Raw genomic sequence first — 24,738 nt, 5'->3', positions numbered from 1 at the left:
GGCACCAGCCCACCTCACAAGCGTGTCAAGGTCCCTCTGGATGGCATTCCTTCCCTCCAGCGTATCAACCGAACCACACAGCTTGGTGTCATCAGCAAACTTGCTGAGGGCGCACTCAATCCCACTGTCCATGTCAGCGACAAAGATGTTAAACAAGACCGGTTCCAACACTGATCCCTGAGGGACACTGAATGAACACCACTGCTCTTGGGCATCTGAACTCACACTTTCTGCATCCTGTTTTGAACACTCTGAAACACAACAGGGCAATACTACACAACTCCTCCTTCAAATAACTTCTGCCAGAAGAAGACAATTTAAAACACCACTGAGATTTAACTGCTCTGAAAATGCAACTTTCACTTGTCTCGTGAATAACATCTACCTTTAAAAAAGGAACTTTCTTAGAAGTAAAGACACAATACCTAGACCATCCTATACCCCGACAGGACTTTGAGGTGAAAACCACATCCAAGGCTAACACACAAAACACAGTTAGGGGATATTCAAAGAATAATTAAAAACAAAAAAATCACTGGAAAAGACCATTAGGGAAACATTTTTGGGGTGGGTGGGAAACACAAACAAACCCCAAAACAATGGGAAAAGCTGACTTGCAGGCTAGCTAGCAAAGTCACTCATTGAAGTGCCACCCAGAAAGTGGAGGGGGGCACATTTACTGAACTAGTTTGACAGACTGCAAACATCACAATGCATGTTTTCTTCTCCAGTTACAAGGACACAAGAGAGAAATGTTACAGTTGTACAGTTTACTCGATGTCACATCTCGCCAGTCAGCTCAGTGGTTGTGACCATTGGACATTACCTCCTAATTCCATCCTGTGGCTTGGCAGTGGCCTGTTCTTCAGCTAAGCTGCCCTACTGGACTCTGCAGTAACAAGGCATTACCTCAGTTTCCTTCTCAGCAAGGACAGTGATCAATGATGAAATGATGAAAATTCCTTGCTCCCAGTCAGCTTTGTACAGTTGATCTTTGCAGCAGTTCACTTCTGATGCTGTCTCTGATCCTCAGTCTATGTAAGGGCAGCTAAGTGTTATCTATTCCACATTCAAAGAATTTGGGATTTTTTACTTGGGCTTCCATTCTATGATGGAAAGCCAGAACCCTCCACAGTGTTCAGACAGAAAATGATTCCAGCCCTGAGGAACTTACTGTTCCTCCTTTTTGGAGGTCTGGGGACAAACACTCAGCAGAATGCTGAGTTCAGGTAGAACAGTTTATAGACATGAGTGCTCCAAACAAAATCCCAACTGTGCAATAAGCATTACAGGGTCCCAGCATGGGGTGGGGGGTTCAACTACAATCCCCAATAGCTACAGGAACAACTCCTCTACAGGTAAGGGTTTTACATTCTGATCTGCAGACCTTCTTGATCTACACAAGTGATTGATTGTCAGAGCTATAGCAGCTATGGGTAGGGAGAGAAGAGCTGACTACACACGTGTAGAAGAGGAATCATGTAGCCAGCAGGCCCTTATGTATCTATTAAATATCCCTGAGCCTTGTCTATTAACACAATCCCATCCATACTATCAAGGATGCAGCGCTATAAGCCCCATGTGTGCCATACTTTTAAGCATCATCAAGGATGTTCTGATCCACAACAAACCTGAGTCTAATACTTTCCTAATGTTGTTTTAGACACTGATTCAGTTCAAGTCACCTGTGGCTTCTCTACATGTCACTTCTAGCTAGGGCTCACAAAAGTCTATGGGGACATGCAATTGGTATCAGTAAGATCTCTCTTTTGTTGACCAAACTCGAGCCAGACCTCTAGATGGAGAAGACGAAAGCATGATGAAAACCTTGCTCATCAAACTGCATTTACACCAGCACAGATAAATATCATCCCTGACTAACGTCCCGCCACCTCAGCCTGACACGAAACACTAGTAAGTGGCTGATTGCAACCAAACTTAAAAGGTCCCTAGTTACTTGCTCTGCATTTAAAAGGACCTCAAGTATTTCACAGCATATTGCTATGCCTTCTCCACGCAACCCAGTAACGCAGCAAATGTTAGCCCTGACCCAAGATTTGAGAAGCAGGAGGATATTTTTGTTGTTGCTGTTGTTTTTAGATAAGGGTTCTTCAAGCAGGGATCATGCAACCTGAAGAAAATGAGCTAACTGTTCTCCCTCATTTCTGAACCAAGTCCTTTGGCTAAATCTCCAGGCATTTACCAGTCTGTTCTCCTAGAACTGTGTGACACAGTGATTTCCTCACAATAGTATTTTTCTTAATACAAAAATATGGAAGGGAAATGTGTACAAATGGTAAGAATCGAACAAGTATTGCCTGCAGCTCTCAGCCTTTGCAGCCAGCCCAGAAAGGTTCAGCAAGCCTTCCTTGAAGCCACCCTCCCAAAGCTTTCTCAGGCATTAGCCTTTTTTCCTGCCGTGCCCTCCACTTTACCCCACTGCTGCTTTTCTGCTCAGAAAAATACTTACAAAAATAACCAACAAAATCTCTACATACTGCAAGCTGGGGCATGAAGCCGTGGAGAGGAATCCGGTCACCGTTAGGCAACTGCTTCCAGAAAACTAACGGGATTCCTGCATTTTAAGACCAAACTGTCTTACTTCCATCATTTCCCCCCCCTCTACCCTTCCAAATACTCATAACAGGGCAGGTCAAGCACGTCTGTATGCAAAGCTTTGTGATCCAAGTTTTCTTCAGCAGCACTAAGGACAAAGAGCTACGAACAAACCACATTTTGCAAACCTGGGCTCCCTGCTTTGGGGGGGGGGAGAAGCAAGCAGGAGCATCTTCTACAGAGCAATGGACCTGGGCCCACAGAAGTCGTTGAGCGGTAAGGCAGAGCCCCAGGACTGGAGGGCAAGAGCTCATTAACCACCCTGATAACAATTCTCAGAGGTGCAGAACGTGAACAACTCGTTACTTCCTACCTGTCTTATTCCAAATCTCCCACGCCCAAGGAACTGATTAACTGCCTTGGAAAGGCAAAATCCCCACAAGGCAGGGAATGGGCTGGGGGAGGCACAAATGAGGGGAAAAAACCAAACCCAAATGACTGGAGCCAAGTAGCCTACATGCAGTTGAGATAAAGGTAGAAGTTTTAATTTTGCTTCCATGGCTTTTAACAGCAGCAAGAGCCAGGGCTTACTCAATTGGGATTCCTAAAAATAGCACTTGCCTAAGTAACCACACAAGACCACATGGGGCTCTATTTTCCTTAACTAGCTTTTGATCTAATGGAATTCTTCAGTTAAGTAAAAGAAGAAACAGGGTCTTTGTGGTGAAAGCACATGACCAGGAGTTAGGAAAACTGGCTTCTCCTCCACACTGCTACAGATTTGTTTAGTCTTTCATGCAAAACAATGTAGCTCTTAAAGTACCCTTCCATCTCAGACCAAAACCTGTGACTGCATTTAAAAGCTGAAACATCCGTGCCAGCTATACTCCTTTCAGAAAGCAAGCCAGTCATGCTGCCAGAGCTCAGCGCTAGCCACAAGGATCCGCAAGCCAATAGGAGCCAGATGAGGATCTAAACAATTAGCCTGGTTGCACTACACACTGTCATAGCTGCACTGATTTCAACAGGGTTCATGTTAAGAAGAGTTTTGGTACATCTCTGTGTATTGCATTTATCCTTCTGCACTGTGTTCTAGCACTGTCCTCTGCACTTCACTTGCCTTACACAGAGAATGAAAATAAACCTCCTTATAGATGAGAACATAGTTCATTAAGAACTAGTAAGATGTTGGTCTCTCATCCAAAGATGCTCAAACACCACAGCAAACCAATGAAGTCAGCGCACTCAATGCGAGAAAGCAGAGCAGCAGTTCAGCAGGGCTGGAAAGTGCAAGAGCAGAGCGGAAGCGACACATGCTGGTATTTCAAACAGTCAACAAGCAAGTAACCTGGTAAGACCTCTGAGACCTTGACCAGGATAGACAAGCTCTGCCCTGCCAGAACCGGCTGCTTTCCTGAGTTTACAGAACCCTACCTGCTTCCCACACCCGGGAGAAGGCTCCCAGCTGAAATCCTTCCTCCCACCCTGTAACCTGCCACAGAGCTTAACGTGTTCTCCAAAAGCTCCCTTTAATCCTCCACTGCGTGAGGAGATGGGATGCCCCATGGGAGCAGGTTTAAGCAGAAGAGACTGGACAGCAAGACGAAAACTGGAGCAGAGTGTGACTGCAAATTAACCCCTCTGGCTGACGGGAAAGTGAGCCAAGCCTAGTGCAGAAGTAGACATTTCAGCAGCCCCATTGCAGAGAAGGACGTAACACACCTGACAATACACTTAAACAATGCAAAACATCTTTTCCAACACCCGCAGCAAGCCAGCTCCTATCCTAACGATCTAACACACTTGAGCCCACAAGCGCTTGCCAAGTTGTCAACATGGCCTTTGATATCACAAAGTTTTGAAACCCCTGCCTTAAAGGCCAACACTTGTTTCTCCACCCATATTTGAAATGCAAGATGCCTGAAAGCTATAGAACTATTTTAACACCGAACATGCAGGAGTCTACACCGCAGAGCGGACACGTTTGCTGGGAACTGCAGCTGGAAAACTAACAAGTCCCCTACTGCTACAATAACCGAAGCTGCGTAACGGAAGACGTGCCAGGGATCGCAGGAAGCTCAAGCCTTCCAGCGCTTTCTGCAATCTCCATGGAGAGACCGGACCAAGGAGCACCTTGTTTTAACCTGTGTTCAATGCCAGGAGAGCGAGGGATGCAGGGCAGGAAGGATAAACCATCGCCTTTTTTCTTTAAACAAACCCCAAAACTTCAATCAAGTTGTATATTAAATTGAGGCTTTCTGAGTGGGTTTTTGTTCAGGGGGGGGGGGGGAGAAAAGTCACTAAAAAAGTTAGTTCCCTACTTGTCAACAGAAACCCCATATACCCCGGCCTGCAGCTCAAGCATTACAGCTAAAGGAGGGATGCTTCATGCATTTTTCACGTAGGTGTAATCCATTCTCTATTTTACTTCTGTTTTCTTTTCAGGGGATAATGTTGATGTAGTTGTGATTTTCCAAAGTCAGGGGACATCATCTTTGACCCTACGCTTTGAGTTTTCTGCCCTTGACTTCACAGCTCATTGCACTACATCCCCAGTTCTTCAGCACAACATGGAGGACTTCACAGCACCTGAGATGCTGACATCAAAAAGTATCCCACAGTCCACTGGCTCCTGCCAGGATGGAGCCCCAAGGCACCAGCCCTCAATTTTACAGCCACCAAAGTCACACTTTCACTCGGCACACACCAGAATCATCCACCAACTGCTTAAAATACCCTTCTCCACAGACACACATGGAACAGTCGCAGCACATGTTTCAGTAGGAGCCTGGTCTTCCCACTTTGGCACAGTCATTTGGAGTTGTAAGACGTGCATTAAGGCTGGTCTGATCCAGACTTTTACAAGCTTTGCATTTCACACTGATGCTATCAGCTAGTAAATCATACCCACTGCAAGTACAAGAATTTTTTATATGCTTTTCCTCTATGCATTCCTCTGAACTGACTGCTCTAGATACATTAATTGTTTTCTGTCAATCATCTTTTCAATTAAGATCTGCTCCTTCCTTCCTTCCTAATTTTTTCAGTATGTTACACAAAATTGAGTTGCTGACTTGTTTGAACAGGGACAAGAGGAACAATCAGTAGAGATTAAAGAATGCCATGCACCAGCCAACTTCTCAAACAACTGACAAAGGAAACACAAAACATCTTAAAAGGAGAGGTTTACAGAGATGGCAGCTCTTGTATGGTTGTTGGTCCCAAGATCATTAACATTTCTGTCAGTTGTCACAAGTGTTTTATGGTTGCACATAAAAGAATGAGAATGAAATCCCCAAACACACACACACACACAAGAGTCCCCAAATGCTATCTCTACATTTTAATTCAAATCCAAGCAAGACCAATTGCTTCTTATAGGGTCACCTTTGATTTCTAGTAAATAGTACTACAGAAGCTCTACTCCAGGTTTGACAGGGACAGGATCATCAATAAAACACATGAAGACAAAGTCAATTGTGCCCTTATGGATTAGTTTCATTAACACGAGCATCCTGGGTGTTTTGCAGTCCTTAGGTAGAGGCATTTGTAAAGGACTCCGAATCAAGAACTTCCCTGGTTATACACATCTTGGTATAGAGTGTGCTATTTTAGGACACTGACAACTATCGCACAACTCCAGATGAACAGTAAATGAACCTCCTGCTCAATCCACAGAGTAGTTAGTGGTAGGTTTTGTTTCAGATAAAGATGCCACTGATTATGCATCAGCAAGAAGTCAGGTTGCAAGGCATCAACTCGTATGCTCTCATCTCATTTTCCCACCAGCAACAGGATTCTCAGATCCAAGTTTTATTGCTCAATAGCCACATCTTCTGCCAAAAATCACAAGGGAACCAGGGGGAGGGGATGGCAAATATGAAATGGGACAACAGCTGTCAAGGTAATTTGATAGCAGCAATGGCTTCTTGAACCAGTGGACACTCTTGAGAATGCGAGCCAAGGCCTCCAGGCACCCACAGAAAAGCCAAGTAAGATAAAGAGCTCCGTGAGAGAGCTGATACAGATGTCTGAGACAGAAGAAAGAACAAAGCAAGCCAAGGCCATCTAACTTCTAAGAACTTCAGTTTTCCAAACAACAACAACAAAAAAATCAGCGCGAGTGTCCAAATGAACCCTCCCAGCCATGAAGACAAACCATCTTTTGTTTGGAAAATGTTTGCAAGTTTTCCCAGTACCCTTTCCAAAAACATCCCAAAACTACCACATCCAAACAGAAAACACAAATGAAGAATGATCTGACAGATTAAAGGATTAAGTCAATAATCTTCTACAGATTCAAATTTAGCTCAACTTCCACTACCAGGCAGTCACCTCCATTACGAGGTTCACATAAATTAAACTTATGACTACAGGTCAACTCCTAATAGACCAATGTCCACAGCCAAAAGCTTTCTTGCTGTGCCCGTAACACCAAATATGTCTAAAGGAAAGAGTTATCACTGGAAATGCTGATGATATCCATACTTTAGTATGCTCTGCTAAATGAACCATCACTTCAGCAATGACACATATCCTTTGGCTGAAAAGTAAGAAGAAAGCTCATTTGTCTGTGTCTATGTGGCACCTGTTTTACTTCCACTAAACAGATCACCAAGACACTCCAAAACCACAGGCGAACACAAACAGCAAGTCAGGAGCGTGTTAACTGTGACAGGAGCAGCAGAGGGAGGTCAGATACTTCAGGGATTATTCTCTTCAGTAGGCTTTACTCTGTTTGGGTTTGGGTTTTTTTCCCCTGTTTTTCTAGGATACTTTAAATTTTCTGTATTTTATTCTGTGACCCTCTCCCATGCACTGAACAACTGCAGTTCCCTCACTTCCCCTATCTTTCCAGGGCTTCTGGATTCTCCTACACCACCCCATACCCATGCTTGTTTTGTAGGAGTTTGAAGAAGCTGGAAGAAAGAAGAGAAAAAACTCAGAAGCACTCAGAAATGCTCATAGCTTTGCTCACTTTTACTGTCACTTGCTACAGACCTGCTATATACCAAGAACCGTGATCACTGCCAAGATGCATCTAAGCGTACATGATGCAGATAAACTGTTTCCTCATGCTGAAGTCAGCACCTTGATGGACACTAATACAGTCAGCCACTTGCATTAAAACCACCTTATTCTGATAGGGGAAATAAGAAGCACATGACCATTGGCTTCAAGAGTTTAGTATCAAGTATCTAAATCAAGCTGCAAACCTAGTTTGACATTAAATTTCTCTAGTAAGATTTTCAAACACTGTACTCAAGTACTGTGCCTACTATAAGAAGCCACTGGCTTGTTCAATTGTGGCTGCAGACTGCCCCACAAGCATTTCAGCTCCTTACCTGACCCTGGAGGAATGATCTATCACTGTTTTTGTAAACAGTTACTAAAAACCCTTGGCCAACACAAGAGCTTTTGCCTTAAGCACTGGTCCTGCAGAGCAGACATCAGACAATGGGAAGAGGAGGGTGGCTTCTGCAGGCCTCCTGACCCCCACGCGTGCACATAAAGAGAATCTGCAGAATGACTGCCTTGAAGCCAAACAGGTTTAACAGCCCTTCACCATCTCTGAGGCAGGAGGCAATTTGCTTGGTATGTCACAGATAAAAATATGCATGCGTTGGGCTAAGGGTAATGAGACATCTAACCCATGTCACTTCAAAAGGTTAACTCAAAGGTTGCGACACTCCCTTCTCTTCCATGCATCCTACCTAGTCCTACCATCCTTCCCCTGTCTCCCTGTTCCAACACAAAATGATTAAAAATTAAGGAAAAGTAATTTTCTCTGATACTAGAAATCTGTCACTTCTGGTAGTAACTTTTCCAATGGGATTTCTGAATTCACACTTTACTGGAGGACAGTGCTCACCCACCTCTTCTTTTAGTCAGCTAAGGGAAGAAGGCTGAACTGGTCTCTGTCCCCCACTTCCCTGCACAAGCCTAACCCCAGGAGAAGGATGAGAAAATTGACCATGTCTGCACTGTTCCTGTCACATCCATTTTGTGCACAGACAAGCAGTAAAATTCTCAGCTTCTCCATCCTGTTCCTACCTCCTATAGCACAGAAAACAATAAAGAATGAGGAAGGAGCTAGACAGATCAATATGATCACAGCTGTAGCAAAACCCTTCAGCTATCATAACACAGTGGTGTCCTTGACTGAGAGTCCAACACTGAGCTTCTGTGGTAACAGACGCTTTAATCAGACATCAGTCATAAATGGAAGCATGAAGAGACATAGTGATAATTGTATCAACAGGACACAGGTTCTTTCAATTCCATGCCATGGAGGCAAGTCCAGCCTAGTCCCTGACATGCACATGGGCCCAACAAAGCCATCAGAGCAGTGGCAGAACCCAATCTCTGCCAGTATACTTAGAAAAAGTAGGACAGAGCAGGACAAAGGGGTAATGGGTTCAAACTTAAACGGGATAAGTTTAGATTAGATATAAGGAAGAAGCTCTTTACTGTGAGGGTGGCGAGGCACTGGAATGGGTTGCCCAGGAAAGTTGTGAATGCTCCATCCCTGGCAGTGTTCAAGGCAAGGCTGGACAAAGCCTTGGGTGACACGGTTTAGTGTGAGGTGTCCCTGCCCATGGCAGGGGGGTTGGAACTTGATGATCTTAAGGTCCTTTCCAACCCTAACTATTCTATGGTTCTATGACATACCAGGGAAGCAGCTTGGATCATCCAAGAGCAGAGCTGGAAACAACAGGTTGGTGGGCTGCTATTCCCCCTTATCACACCATCGTACACGGAATAAAGGAGTAAAGCCCAACTAAGCTATCCTTTCAATTCCAAAATTCACCAGCAGCGAAATCAGACTTGGATCTACATCACTGCATTCCTCTTACCCAACTTGCTCTAGACTCCTTGTAACGGAGGGCAATGAGGCACACTCTTGTGTTAGCCTCTGGTGTAACTAATCTGTCCATGGTGCAAGAACAGTTTTCCAGCTGCACCAGTAATAAAGCTTGAGACTTCCTGCCTCATGAGGGAGCCCAGGTTTTTAATCATACTTAGGTTACCACCTTGCCACTGACAAGAAAAAAAGGAGAGCTACTTGAATACTCCCCCTTGAGACAGGGAATTTAAGCAGTAACAGGCATGTACTTAAAGACCTGCCTACTAGGTTTTCAACCCAGCAAAATAGAAAAGTATTTAATTCATAACCAATCCTAAACTGGGCATTACTTTTAAGCTGTCTGAAAACAAAAGGCAAGAAGCACAGGATAAAAGGATGAATGGCTCCTCTAACAGTAAGGAAGAAACAACAGGTAAAAACCCCCTGTGTCAGTAAGAGGTTAGAAAGCATCCAACAATTAACTTTACAACAGCAATTTCAGTACCCATAAAGCTACACAGAACAAAGCATTAACCATTGGGGCATTCACCTTAACAGTGTCTCCACACAGCCTAGTAGATGGCCTAATCTCATCTCTTAACTACTTTCTCCTTGTCTCTTCCTGATTTTCCTCCCTTTCTGCCAACAAACTGTGCCAGAAGAACCACATATTGATCTGCAGAATGGAGTGAAACACTAAATAAAGACCTTGATAGCCAAGAACCTCAAGGAAAGAGAAATAAAATCTGAGTCACTGGAAGGAAATTTTCAATCCTCAGGCAAGGAGCTATTACATGAAGATTAAACCAAACTCATTATATACCTTAAATTATAGGAGAAAAGCTGAAACCACTCAGTTGATACAATGAAAGAGATAAAAAAAATAGTCCTCATTTTAGAGCAAAGTAACTGAAGCACAAGGAGAAGGCATCAAGGTCAACATACAGCTTTGAACAGTATTAGTGAATTCAAAAGATCAAACCCTCCACTTTATCCTTGCCCGATTCTCAACTCACTTGAAGCAGTTATGCCCTTAATTCCTTGGGCCAATTTTCCATTTAGGAGGAAATAAACAAAAAGGAATACATCCCAAACATCCTTAAAGCCATAGAAAACACTGAGAGATGGTAATTTCCTTTGTTAGGAGAACTGCTCACAAGCATTAACATAGGAAGAGTTTTTGCTCTCAGGACCTGCATGTTGCCTCTACCGGTGGAAGGACACGTTTAATCACAGCACACACTCATTCCTTCACAACTACTAGCTGCAGTACTGGAGAGGATGGTTAACACAACCTCAATTGCTAAAAAGAGCCTCTTGAGTTTAAAGCACTTTGCTCTCTCCTAAGGGAATGTCCACTGTGAAGCTTTCTCTAAAAACTGGCAGGACACTGCTGTTTTAGTGCTTTTCAGAGGAAACAGATGTAGACCCAGACTCAGCACAAATGTCACCCAAGCCCCCAAGCCTACTAGCTTCATTATGGTAGCTCTTCGGTCAGCATCCTCCTATAAGTCTTTCAAGCACTTCTCAAGGCAATCAGCTCTTTTTGCTAAGCAGGAGGTAGATGCAAGTAGAACACAAGGTACCAAGATGCAGTCTCCAATACCTTCCAAGTGTGTTTTCAGCTAGAGAGGAACTGGATAGCAGGGAGAAACAGCAAACTACAGAGCATTATCAATATTAAATTTGGGAAATAAGAAACATTTTGTTAACTTCTGCTTGAATTAACTTTATGCTTGAATTAAGATATTAGAGCTTAGTTATTAGCTCCAGGATGGCCACATGTCTATCTGAAAAAGATCCCTTCACAAAACCCAATAGTTTAAATGCAAAACCATCAGGAATATAGCTAGACAACTTCCCCCTTTCTGAATATTTTCCTTGGAACTTTCTGGTTGGAGCCTGTGCATTTGCATTACATGGGGTGGAGAGGGCTATTACTCTTGGAAGCTATACTCCAAATTCTTTCCTTTACTGGAAGATGTGAGGTTGATGATTTGCAAAGAAGAAATGTATTAAAGCCTCCTACCATTGGAACATGCTCAAACACCAGGCAAAAAACAAGTTTAAACCCAGTTTTCCGACGAGGAATCAGAAATGAAAATGTCCCTGACGCTCAAATGTATGTGCCTTCACCCCACACCCTTCACCAGTCTGTCTCTCATAAAAAGAAAGCTTGTTCAAAGATTACAGCAAAAACTGAAAAATTCAAAACAGCTGCTCTGGAAAGCAAAATAAAACCATTAACAGCATAGAGCCATTGACATCAGAGCTCTCCTGGTAGACAAGTCATCCTATGCACAGCAGGTGTGCCCTGCAGAGAAGAGGAGGAGAGACTGGGATTCCCGTCTGTGGTGCATCACACAGTACAGGGAAACCTTCACCCCCACCCTTAACCCTAAGGGCTTGGAGAAAGCAGGAAAAAACAAAGCTCCTGTATTTGCTTGCACATTGGCTGTGCACACTAGGACTGCACTCACAGGTTCAACCCTCAACTGGCATCCAGCGGCAGACTGCTGTAGTTCTTGGAGACTGCATCCATTATGCAGGTAATTAAGTTTTTTCACTGCCCCAGCTGCCTTCCTCAAGCTCTAACCTCAGGGGATTCCCACGTTGGGAAGCTTCACCCCCCACTGAGACTACCTACAGGGTGAGCTGTGCAGCTTCTCCCTTTCCAGGTTCTCATTGGGAATCTCCAGATAATACAACACAAACTGGATTAAACCAGTAAACTACTGCCAAAGCAATTCCACATTACTGATCGTAATCCCCTCTGGGCCTTGTCAACTGAACAGAAAGACCTACAAAACTGTCAGTCCTGATTGTGACAGAGGTAGACTCCATCATATGGAAAGGAAATAAAGCTTTAAATGCATTGTGATCTCTGTAAGGGTCACAGCAAGACACAAATATGCTGGTAACAGAAGGAACAGAAGCAGTCTTTCCTCTGCATGTGATAAACTTTTAGTAGCTGATGTTGAATCTAAAGTACACTGTACAGGATTTTCACTAAGAGAGAAACAGACAGTGATTTTGAAAGGGATTTTGATTTCTCTGGGAAAAATCCCATTCACATAGCATAAGCAATTCTTCAACACTAAAAATAAAATAAAATACTCCCTGTGAGCAGTGTGAAGTTCTTGAATTTAGCTGCAGTAATCAGTGATTTCAAGCTTTACCACTCAACCTAGAGTATCAACAGGAAGATAGAAGTTATTCCCCATGAGGGCAGGGAACCAGCATGCAAAGACCAGATCACATCTGAGGAACAGCATAAATCCCATACTTCTAGTCCATATAGCTATGCCATATAGTCCATACAGTGAGCTACTCACAGGACCACTGCCCCAGCCTCCAGTGAAGCATCCCTTACTCTTCTCCTGTACTGAAGGAAAAGCAAGACGCAGACAACAAGTCTTCATCATATAACTGGTACCTTGAGAGATGCTTCCTTCCTCCTCCCCACATACTACATCAAGACACTAAAACAAAAGCTGAAGGTCAAAAAGCTCTATCTGTACACATACCTCAGTTACACAGCAGGGGAAAAAACCCACACAAATTCACATAGCAAAACATACCACACTAATTCATCCACCCAAGCAAAAACTTAGTGATGTCCCTTGGAACAAAGCTTAGAGCTGCAGAATAACTCTAATTCATAATTTAGGCCTACAATAACTAGTATAACATTTAACTTAAACCTCTTACTCAGTGCCCTGTAACATCAACTGAAATCCCCTGTCTGTGCTTGCTGTGTATGAGAATTCTAACAGTAAGAGCTGTACCGGCTTCCAAAGGAAAGATGTCCCAGGCTTGATAGGAAGAATTAAGCCTGCAGCTTGCCTAAACCCCACTGCCACACCTATTTTTGATGCCAGATTGTAAATTTTTATCAAGAACAAGTTCACACCAGCAGATTTTCTGCCCTTTTTGTAGGAGTCCAGAAATTGCTGACAAGCAATTCACAGGCAATAAAAGTGAACAATTGCTCATCCTTGTCCTCACATAACTGTGGCATGGAAAGGGGTCCTGCAGGCTCACTTTGGCCAAGGCTGCACTTTGAGCCCTGCAGTGCAAAGGGCAGGCAGGACAATCTTCTGAACGCCAGAGGCGGAGTACTGGAAAGAAACCAGAAATGGCAAGATCCTTCTTAAAACTCCTTGCTGGCAGCAGAGTACCCAGTAACTAAGGCACACTCAGCATTTTGTTGCCTTCATTACCCATGGACAAGTGGGGAAAAGAAAGCCTTGTTCACCTCCACAAAGATCAACAGTCACGGATGGCTCCTTCAGATAACTCAAAGGGATTACACCACCAGCTTTCATTCAGGCTTCCTGCAGGAGAGAACCTCAAGCAAGGAGGAACTCAGTCTTGATGGCGCAGTACACCCTGCAGAAACAAGGTTACAACACTACTCTCATTTGAAAAGCAGATTCTTTTAGGGCTGCCAGCGAAAGAATGGTGTAATCCCAACGGAAAGCATTACAGAAAACAAACCTATATAGATCTTTTGTACTAAATGTATGTGCTCATCTTCTGGCCCCAGCTCCTTTGGCTGGAGCAAAGCTGTTGCATGGTTAATTAGTAACTGCAGCAGAATCATGTTAACTTGTAACTCTTGAAGCCTCAATAATCAGCAGGTTTCAGTTCCCAGATTGACAGGCATCACACTCACTCTGCCCTTCCAAATGCAATTCTTTGATGAGAAGGGCTGTTGCTTCACATTCAATCACTTAGATTATTATACCCAACAATTTACAAGCAAAATGCTTCAATACGAAAACAACAAATCCCATTCACACAAGCTGTCATAGCTTTCATGTTTCTGTTCCATCTAGGGCAAGTTGGTTACATGACAGGTTGCTTTCCTAGAATTCTTTCACTAGTCTTTTCAAGCAGGTCTCATCACCAGAAAAGAGCAAGCCTGACTTATGTCACAAAAATAACCACAAACACCCATGTAGAAATCTTCATTTCCAACATGCCAGCCAACCCAGACAAAGAAACATCTCCTGCATTTACAAGCTGTGTACTAGAACAGCACAGTCAAGGACACATAACCCATATGATGTCCCATAGACAGCACCTAAGTGTGACAAATCCTGAAAGTCATTCTTCTCATCAGTGAAAACTACCTACTACCAAAATTCTGGAAGGCCCCCAGGCAAGTTTAACACAAAACATGAGATCAATGGCTCAAAGGTCTCCAAGGGCCCCTAATGATGACCCTCCAGAGTGGAAGGCTACTACAGAGAGAGCATTTTGAGTAAAAGAGGGCAAACAAGGAAAGAGTGGAGACAAGTTAGAAAAGAAGCAAAGCCTCTTTGTTACTGGGGACCAGGAATGGTAAATTAACCTGAGCCAGCCACCGTGCTAAGCACATCCATCCAGTCCATGCAACACCAGTTGCAAGTCAAAAGAACATTCAATTTCACTCCAAGCATGATGGATCTTTCTGCCATCTGTCTGCAACTTCATGGTTCAAGTTGGAGTGTGAAACGGGAACCTGGTTCTCCCAAGTGCACTTTCTGAAAGACACAGAACAGTTCCATGTCCTGGAGTCATAACATTAGGGGGGGGTTTCTGTAGTTTTTGTTTTGTTTTTTTTTTTGTTAAAGAAGCTATGGGATACCTTTTATACCTTTTAAAAGGCTTTAGTGTCCCTGCCTCAACTCATAACAATGTATTTTTAAGGATGAGAACTCTGTTATTCTGTGTTGTACAAAGAGCCATTTAGACCAAGGCACTTCTCAGCTTACCTGTTCCAGGCCATCCCTTTCTCTTCCTTACACCTACCTGTCTGTAAGACAATCTGCACTGGAGTAGGTCATCTCTTCCCCTTATAGTTCCTTAACCAGCTTTGCTTTTCCATACCCTTCTCACAAATGCTTGGCACACCACCACACTTAGCCCCAGTTTATGCCCAGCATAGCTGCTTCTGTCACCAGCTGATTTCTAGGCCAAGGGAAAAGGTGGACTCCACCAAAAGGTTAATGACAAATTTATCACCTCTTTTTTCTATTACTATGTATTGTTGAAAAGTGAAACAAACCCCTTCACTAGATAGTCCTGAAACGACTCTGTGACCTTGGCAGGAACCAAGCTGGATCAACCACCTGATCTGGGACTGTTAACCATGTGCTGTTGGCTGTAGCTCATTACCACCAAGTATTTACACCTCTGTTTGTAGCTGGTAGGCTGTATTTCAGGGCCTTGTCAAATTAACAAGAGTGCCAGGTCATGCTTACCTGGCATGGTTCAGAGCCCTAGAGTACTCCGTGTTGAGAGCTTATTTTACAAGCTCCATTAGTGAAACTGGGAGGGACTCAACACTAGAAGTGCAATTGGTCTACCTAGACCAGCTATTGCAACACAGCCCTGTAGAGGCACATAAGATACAGCTAGCTCTTGTTAAGTATTAATGGGGAAAAAAAGCACAGAAGGATGATATACAGACACATTCAGCATACTGCTAGGCCACTCTTTTCATTCTAGGTCTACCTCATGGTGACCAAGCAGCTGTAAAACTCACTTATGATTTAATAATAAGCATACATTGCAAAGTGTTTAGAAGAGGTGAAGCAGTGAGAGTTCAAATTCTCAAGGTCTTAATTCCTGTGCACTAGAATGTCTGCCCTTCAAGAGAGCAAGACAAAATCAGACACTTGTCAACCCCAGGAAGATGAGTAGGTCTTGTCCTCAGTTGAATGGCACTGATGCTCCAAGCTAAGTGACCTAATAAAGCCTCCTAATACTCCCACTCTCTATAATGATTCCTTCAACAAAGAAGCAAGGGAACTGGGGTTCATAACACACATGAAGTGTGAGGTGGCTAACTCTCTCATGTCCTCAGTTACCAGCTAGAGTGATATCACAACCTGCCAAAACAAAATCTGCCTTTGGATGGCTTCATACAGAAATCACAATCAGAAATGCAACCTTTAGATCCGTCTCTTTCTGCCACTAGCACTGCAAAACTACTGACAGGAGATACCCCATTTTTGCTGTGCAAGAACTGACAAAGGTTCAGTGTTGATTAGACACACTCACCAACAGAAATAAACATCTAGGGCTATTTAACAAAGACAGTATCCTTAGTTCCAGAAATGTTTCAATTGCAACCTGATGAGATCACCAAGTTTCTGTAGGGAACTAAATAAATTTACTGAAACACTTCCTCTAAGCAGCCATAGCCATTGACAGAAATACTACTGCACAGGATTCACTACCATTGCTCTTACCCCTTAGAGTCAACTCAAGTCCACCAGGGAATCATTCTGCTGCTCAGAATCTCATGTTGGCAGATAAATCCCAAAACTAAAAAGAAAATCTCAGCTCTAGAAGAATACTGCAATGGTTGAACTACCAAATCATCTTCCTGCACTACTACCTTTGCTCAACATTTGACATTCTGCCTCTTCATTTTACTCCAAAATTGGCCATGAAATGCTGCTGGTTGCACAGACTGACCTGAAGTTTACATCTCTGCCTGTTACAGATAACCTTTACAGACACAGAGAAAGCAGATAGGAACATGGGTCACCTGTGGTGGAATTCACTCCTATCAGCCTCAACACAGGAAAGCATTTGCTAACTTAGCAAACAGCTGAGGGGAGGAAAAGGTAACTTCTTGTGTTTGTTCAATGACAAGAGTTGCTAGCAATTGCTTAAAAGGCAATCAAAGAATCATACACAACATGAGCATCGGATTCAAACCTCTACTGCTCAAGCCATTTAATCTACTCACCCCTCTCCTTGCCAGCCACCTGAGCCACATGTTTCTTTCTATTGTCAGCAGCAGACCAGAGCCTCCAGCTGGGCCGCTCACCTAGGCCATGGTGAAGAAGCACTGCAGCTCTCCAGCAGCACCTCTTCTTCTCCTGGTCCCTAAAAAAACCTTCCCAGTAGGGAGCCCAGGACGAACTGGAGCTGTTCTCCAGTGCATTCCCCTTGATGCCTCCCCTTCAGCATACCAGCAGGAGGGCTGTCTGCAGTAACCCACATCCGCTCCTCTTCAGTGGAACATGCACTCATCCCCCAGGAGCTCTGCAAGGCCAGCAAAGCTCTTGGCAGCACAGTACCTGCGGGTGCTACCCTGTCAGACAGCCAAGAAACAGTGTCACGAGGCAACCCCCACCCCCACATGCAATTTCTGTTCAAGGAACAAATCTGCAGGCATATCATGAGAAGTCTTCTGTATCTTGGTGGCAAATTCCCTCCCAACTACTACTCCCCTACGCTCTTTCACACAAAAAGACTCCACACTGGACCTTCTCAACATCTTTCCCTTTATATTAATTTCTCCAAAAGGATCAGAGGAGATGCCTTTTATTAGCCAAGCAGCCTTGAAAATTATATTGTTTTCCAAGGAGTTTTACATCCCCTTCATAATCCCAGAGGGATTTATGGAGTTTCTTCCAGTTTCTTTTAATGCTGCAGCCACAGACGTACACAGAAAAATGGCTCAGGAGACAGACAACCTGTCAGATTAACTAGAAAGTGAGCATACAGACCCATTAAACAAGAGTTATTTATGGGGAGTCTGGATGGTATTCCATAAAACCTGAAAGAGACCAGGAAAGAAGCCACCTACATACCTGGGTTACAGCTGTACCAGAAAGGCAGATGACTTAATATCAGAATGAAACCTCAGACCAACAACAATCATACAGAACTTTGGATCCCTGGGCTACCAACCACTCGCTGCCCTACCTGCTTCCAAAAAGAGGATCTTTGTGCTCAGACAAGGAGCAAGCAGGTCTAGGTATTCTTCTCTGCTCCCCCAAAAGTAAGGGGTTTATGTTTTAAGTTGCTGGGGATTGGTTTTCTTTGGAGGGGGAAGAAGAACTAGAAAAAAAACCAGACAAAGTTTTTCTCCAGGTTTTATGTCCACACTCAATGTAACCACCAAACACACACGCTATTAAAAACAGACAATACAAGCCCAACAGAACCTGAAGAGAAGACCATCAAATTAAATCTGACATTGTTTTTAGGAAAAAAAAAACCCAAACCTTTTGGAGTCCAGTTGGAGATGATTTTAATAAGGAATCTAGGAATTTTCCCAAGGCTGCCATGTGATTCAGGCAAGCAGAGCTCAGAAATGCTGCACACAGTTACTGTGACTTCTTCGTAATAGGTTATTAACTCTAATGTTCTGTATAACATAATAGCAGATACAGATGTAAGTAAGATCAAAAGTATGACTCAAAGTCTCCAGGTAAGGAGGGCTCTGAGCAACCTCCAAAGCGGTCCAGGCCACCAGGAAAGCAGCAGTACAATGGCTGGTAGAAAGTGGGCCAGTCTTGAAATATTAGTATTACAACATGAGGCTTTTCAAGCTGCATTCTTGCTGCTCTGGCAGGCAGGGAGCTAGAAATAGAACACTTTGGATTTAGGATCACACACGCAGAAATCTACCTGTGAAAAACACTGAGAGCAAGTGCCAGAGAGCATTTGAGAAGAGGCTTGGGAAAACTGTCAAAAAGGGAAGTGGGGGGAGAAGCAAGCCCACACACTTGTCAACAAGAAAAAGGAGATCAGTGGAGACAGTTCACTAGCTTCTTTCCAGAAGTTACTTTGTCTCTCATTCACTCTCTGCTGCAGCTTACAGAGAAGGACACAAATCAATCCGGGAACAGGTAACAACACCTTGCTTCCCTTTACAGCAGCATCCAACATCAGATCTGCTGGTAGTAGACTTCTTTCAAATGAAGTATCTCTCTGCACTAAGCAAAGTTGGGCAGGTCATTCCTTAGGCCAGTATAAAGTGTACGTTATGTTTCCTTGCATTAAATTTGAATGATTGAATTCAAGTTAAACACTCAGCCTGCTCACCTTGTAGGCAAATGGATTTGACAGTGCACATAGAGGTAGGTATAAGGTCTGTCAATGAGAACAGAAAATTGCCCCTCTTTTGAAAGCTACTTATTTGTAAGTAAACAATGTTTTCTAGAGGGGAAGCTTTTCTGCAGACTGCTTCAGAAATCATGTTTATTCACACTTTAGAGCAATAGTGACTGGGAATGTGCTACAGCTCACTCTTAAAATTAAGTTCCTTGCCTGGCAGCACAGAAGTGAAACAGATACTTATTTTGCAATTGTGGGTGAAGAACATTAATAACAGGCCCACCACCAAATCCTCCAGCTGCTCAGCCTAAGCACTGGAACAAGTACAGAACTACTCATTTCATCTTCTGCAACCATGGAAGGACATACATCCTGCCGTGCTTGGCGTTTAATCCCCTCCTTGTAAGCCTTCAGTTCCATGCTTAGGTTAAGAATGTTTTGCTCGTGCCCAAAAAGTGAGCTTCAAACCCCCACCTACCCAGCTAACTACCAAACTGCTTAAAAATACACGTTTCTCTCCTTAAAACCAATTAAAGCATTCAACTGACAGCACTAACACATAAGCTGCCTCTTGCGCCAAACTGCGGTAGCAGGGACCTGGGTGGAAGGAAAACAGACACACACGTGAGTTTTGAAGCAAGCCTGCTTTGGGAAAGGTCAATGTGATGGGAAGGGAATGATTAAAACTGTAGGCTTATTTATTTTCAACACGACCAGACAGTAGCATGCAATTTGATTCTCACCCTTAATTTGTACATTCTCACGGGAATTTGGCAAGGTTGCTCTGAAGAAGAAAGTTTGAAGCACTCTTGCAAAAGTGCGCGTGCTATGCCAGATCAAGCAAGCTATCAGTTATTTACATTCATTTCAAAGGACAAAGGAAGCCATTTATTTCCACCATATCTGCACTTTTTAAGGAGAAACCAGTTTGGACAGAGCTGGTCCTAACACAGGGCTTGCCCATACAGACCAACCAGCATAACTGTTCTGGACTATACGTTTAAGTATGATCAAACTAGACTGAATTTATTCACAACTACAGAGCCTACTCCAGGACGCAATGATGTCAGGAGGGAAGACACATGTTAGGAGCTACTGCAGTACCTCCTAGGGCAAGCAAGGGAAGTCCTCCATCTACCAGGGAAAGCAGTCTCTGGCCTGCAGCTTCCAAGCCACCCAGGAGAAGTTTTAAGAAGCCTATTTTAAACACAAGCTTCAGCAACTGTAAGGAGGCACATTTGGCTTAGCCACACTTTCAGGATTAAGAAGTGCATATAATTCTCCCAGCTATTAACGAAAAGGACTAACACGAGGAATGCATTGCATCTCTTTCCTGACAGGGGTAATAAAGTGACCAATGTAATATTCATCAGACAATTTGCTACAAACAAAACTAGAAAAAACACTTAAGTCTTGCTACAGATTAAGAACCACACTATGCTTCCTTGAGTCCAAATAACAGGGCAGGGGGGCAAGAAGAACTACCCACACATGGCGGCAAAATCCCATCATAACCAGCCAACAGTTAAGTGACATCACTGATTTTCCCAGATCCAAGCTGCAGATCCCACAGCGCAGAAATCACAGCTGAGGGAGGCTCTCCTTCATTTCTCCTTCAACAGCTCTGAACCCAAGTAGTATTACCCCATCACTACATCAAGGCAGAAAGATAGGGAGAAAAACCACTCAATAAAGGTAGAAATATGTTCACCTTCTACCTGTGAAAATGAAATAAAGATGGGAAAACCAGTGGGGTAATCCTTCAAATATCCAAAACTGAGTTAAGCAGGGGAAAAAAGAAGAAAAGAAACCAAATGCCATGCTGTCAAAGCTCAGCATGTGGAAAAAAAACAGCTCCTGAAATTTAAGTGGCAATTTAAATTTATTACCTAGGAAGACCATTCACCAATTTACGAAGTTCTTTTCAAGGTAACTTTTGCAGTTGACAAAAGGTGAATTCAGATATTCCCCATGAACCTAACTGTGGAGTCAGTGCAGCTGTAAAGATCTCATCACCCAAGGATTGAGCTGATCAGGGGCACACTGATCAAATCTCCCCAGGTACAAAAAGCTCCGTGGCACTCCAATGGCCTTCAGTTTTCCAGTACAGGAGTCTATACATCCAATGTGATGGAAATTTTCCTTAATTTTATTTGGAAGCACTATCCTGCATAGACCATATAGAGTTGTTACTTGGTGCGCAGAGAGGAACAAATTTTAAAAGGAAAACAAAAAAGGTTTTTCCTTTCTCGAAGCAAAAGCTTCTAACAGGAATTAAGATGCATTTGTCATGTCAACACCTCCTACAAGTAAGAGAGGGCCGGAAAGTCTCAGTCCCGTTCTCATGGAACTAATATACATTGTACACCAGAGAGGCAGAAAGGGTCATGTCTTTGATGAGGCTGTAGTCCTCGGTGCAGAAGGAAAAAGGCCTTAAGTACAGCACCAACAGGTGCTTTCAAATGTATTTTAAGACCCTGAAACTATTTATGAGTTACAAGATCAAAGCATCAATCAAAATGACTGGAACACGAGCACAGAGCTGAGGTTGGGCGGCTGAGCCTATGAATGGAGCTGAAGTGCCGTGTTTATCTCAACACGTGTGAGCGCACAGAGCCTGAAAAGACACCCGGGCAGCCCACCCGCTCCTCGCTGTCAGCCCAGCTGAAAAAGCACGGAGAAGACACAGCCAAGGAACGGGCGCAGATTCTCGTCAGCAGCTCTCACTATAATGGACAGATGAGTGGAAAAAGCAAGAAAGAAAACAACCTTTGCTTGGCGCTGTGCCCACACACACATCCCAGTGCAGGGAGGAAAATTGGCCAGGGGCACATACCAGCCGCGTATCAGCTTTCTGGCCCAAGGGACAGGCAGATGCCTAAATATTGGTCACTCTCTGTCCTGAATGCACCTTCCCAAACCCCTCCATGAGCAGGAACCCAGGAGGCCTTTCTGCAGCATGTGCTCGCCTCGGGAAGATACCACTGACCACTACCAAGCAGCATTTTCCCCCCGCCCCTACATCCCTGCCACAGGTACGAGCCCACCTTTCTTGAACTCCTCCAGCATGGCATCGAGCTTGGTGTCATTGAAAACAAAGTGCAGCGGATGGTTGTAGAAGCGGGTAATGGTCTTGAGCGGAGTGCAGTCATCGGGGTCCACAAAAGCCAGGTCCTTAACAAAAAGCAGGTCCACGATGTTGGAGCGGTCACCCTCGAAAACAGGGATGCGGGTATAGCCGCTCTCCATGATCTCAGACATGGTGTTGAAGTCGAGCACAGCCTCGGCAGCAATCATGAAGCAGTCTCGGAGGGGAGTCATCACGTCCTCCACAGTCTTTGTGCGTAGCTCCAGGGCTCCTTGTATAATGTTGAGCTCCTCCTTGACCAGATCATTATAAGGGTCGGTGACCCGCAGCATCTCCAACAACTTCTCACGGTTGTAGACCGTGCCGATCTCCTGGCCCAGGACACAGTCCAGCAGCTTGCTGACAGGGTAGGAGGCCGGGAAGGTCATCATCATGAAAAACTTAGTGAGGAAGATGGTGTTGGCGCCCACGGCCAGGCCGTGCCGAGAGCAAATGGCCTGCGGCACGATCTCGCCGAAGATGACGATACCGATAGTGGAGACCACCACGGCCACCAGCCCAGAGCCAGCAATGTCATCCAGGAGGATGGTAAGCGTGGTGTTGACCAGTACATTGCCCAGCAGGAGGGAGCAGAGCAGATAGTTGCCCTGGCGCCGCACAGGCTCGATGCGCTTGGCATAGTTCTTCTCTTTGTCCGTGCCACAGTTCTGCACAATGCGCAGCTCCATGGGGTCCAGAGCCATGAGACCCAGGTTGAGGCCACTGAACATGCCAGAGAGGCAGAGGAGGAGTGAGATGAAGATGACTTGCAGCCAGAAGGGCAGCAGGAACTTCTTCTCCTCACCCACAATCATCTTGGTGTCCTCACCATCATGGTAGATCCAGGTGGTCTCGCCCCATGGGGGGGGCCCAGCAGGCCCCTCAGCACCCGCCAGCCCTCCGGGGGACCCGGGCCCCAGGGCGGCGGCGGCGGGGGCCGAGACAGAGGTGCACAGGTAGTAGGACTTGCTCTTCTCCGTCTTGCGCAGGGGCTTGATCTCGATCTCGATGATGCCCGAGGTGCGGCGGTTGAGCACGATGTGCGGCAGGATGATGATGTCCGAGGTGCGGATGCCGCAGCGCTGCGGGGCGCCGCCGCCGCCGCCCCCCACCCCGCCACCGCCCCCTCCGCCGCCGCGCCCCGCCGGCCCCGCCACGGCCCGCCCGCCCCGCCGCCGCTCGTGCTCCGTGAAGGCGATGCGCGACCAGGTCTCGTTGTTGATGTTCTGCCCGTAGACCCGCAGCTTCACCCGCGTCCGCTCGCTCACCCGCAGCGCGCCCCCCTCCATGAAGGAGACGTCGTCCGTGTCCTCCAGCCGCAGGCCGATGATGACCGTCTCCTCCGCCGCCGAGGGCGGGACGACGGCAGCAGGCGGCGCGGCGGCGGCAGCAGCCGGGGGCCGCCGGTCCAGGCAGCCGCCGAGCAGCAGCAGCAGCAGCAGCAGCGGCGGCACCCGCGCCCCCCGGCCGCCCCCCGCCATGTTCCCACCGGGCAGCGCGGCCATCTTTGGTCAGGGCTCGGCGCCACCGCGGCCCCGCATCGCCGCGCGGCGCCTGCGGCGTGCCCCGGCTTCCCCGGCGGCGGCGGTGGCGGCGGGCGAGGCGCGGCGGCGGACGAGGCGGCGGGCACGGCTGCCCGCGGGACCTGACAGGCGGCGACTGCCGGGCCGGGCCGAGCCGAGCGCCGCCTCAACCCGCTGCACTCCCCGCCCCTCCGCGCCCGCCTCAGCGGAGGCGGGCCCGCGGCCGCTCTCCGCCAATCAACGCCCGCCCCCCCCGCCAATGGCGTTCAGGCCCCGCCCCGCCGCTCACCACCTCCCGTCCAGCCCGGGGGGCGCGTGACTCCGGTGTGTACGCCAGCCGGGAGGGGGCGGGGCCGGCCGAGAGGCCACCGCCAATGGCGACGGAGCTCTGGGGCCGACGGGGCGGAGCCTCGAAGGGGCGCGACCAATGGGGGCGCGATGCGGCCGGCGGGCCCTAGACGGCGCGTGCGGCGCTCGTCGGGGCGGCTCGTGAGCTCCCGCGCTGCGGGACGGGGCGCTCGGGGCCGCACGGAGGAGGCGAGGCGGAACGGGAAGGAACCGCTTCTCCTGCCGCCCCTGCCCGGCCCCGCTCCAGCTCCCGCTGCCCCGGACCAGCAGCGCCGCTCGCCGCCAGCCGCGGCCCCGCTGCGCCTCCCCGCGTCCCCTGCCACGCCGGTCGGTGGTCGTGCAGCGCCCTCTGGCGGCCCCGCGCGGCGCGGCCCGGCCAAGCGGGAGCATCGCGTTGCCCTGCTGCCTCCTGCGGGCCGGAGATGCTCCTCGGGACTGCCCCGTGCTCGGGGACGTGTCCTCGGCATGGTGTGTGCTGCCGACAG

At 46.3% G+C, this 24,738-nt stretch overlaps 1 protein-coding gene across 4 annotated transcripts in view; it reads right to left on the bottom strand.

Annotated features, from left to right (window-relative positions):
* The window catches only part of CNNM2 (cyclin and CBS domain divalent metal cation transport mediator 2), a 120,524-nt gene extending 96,616 nt beyond the window's left edge, over positions 1 to 23,908 (bottom strand). For 2 of the 4 annotated variants that reach the window (XM_061372596.1, XM_061372597.1), the window contains exon 1: positions 22,303 to 23,902. In XM_061372596.1, the coding sequence (XP_061228580.1) occupies positions 22,303 to 23,887 (1,585 nt within the window). In that variant the 5' untranslated portion in view covers positions 23,888 to 23,902. Of the gene's footprint in view, positions 1 to 22,302 lie in introns of all 4 variants that reach the window. The other 2 variants (XR_009728336.1, XM_061372598.1) reach the window with 2 other exon arrangements.
* Positions 23,909 to 24,738: the final 830 nt, after the last annotated feature.

Source organism: Neopsephotus bourkii, unplaced genomic scaffold (assembly GCF_033783945.1).
Source record: "Neopsephotus bourkii isolate Nb327-2 ecotype Australia unplaced genomic scaffold, CSIRO-AGI_Nbou_v1 NB_1615, whole genome shotgun sequence".
Classification (NCBI taxonomy): Eukaryota; Metazoa; Chordata; class Aves; order Psittaciformes; family Psittacidae; genus Neopsephotus; species Neopsephotus bourkii.
Note: the sequence above shows the minus strand (reverse complement) of the source record. Positions and strands in the feature narration are given on the sequence as shown.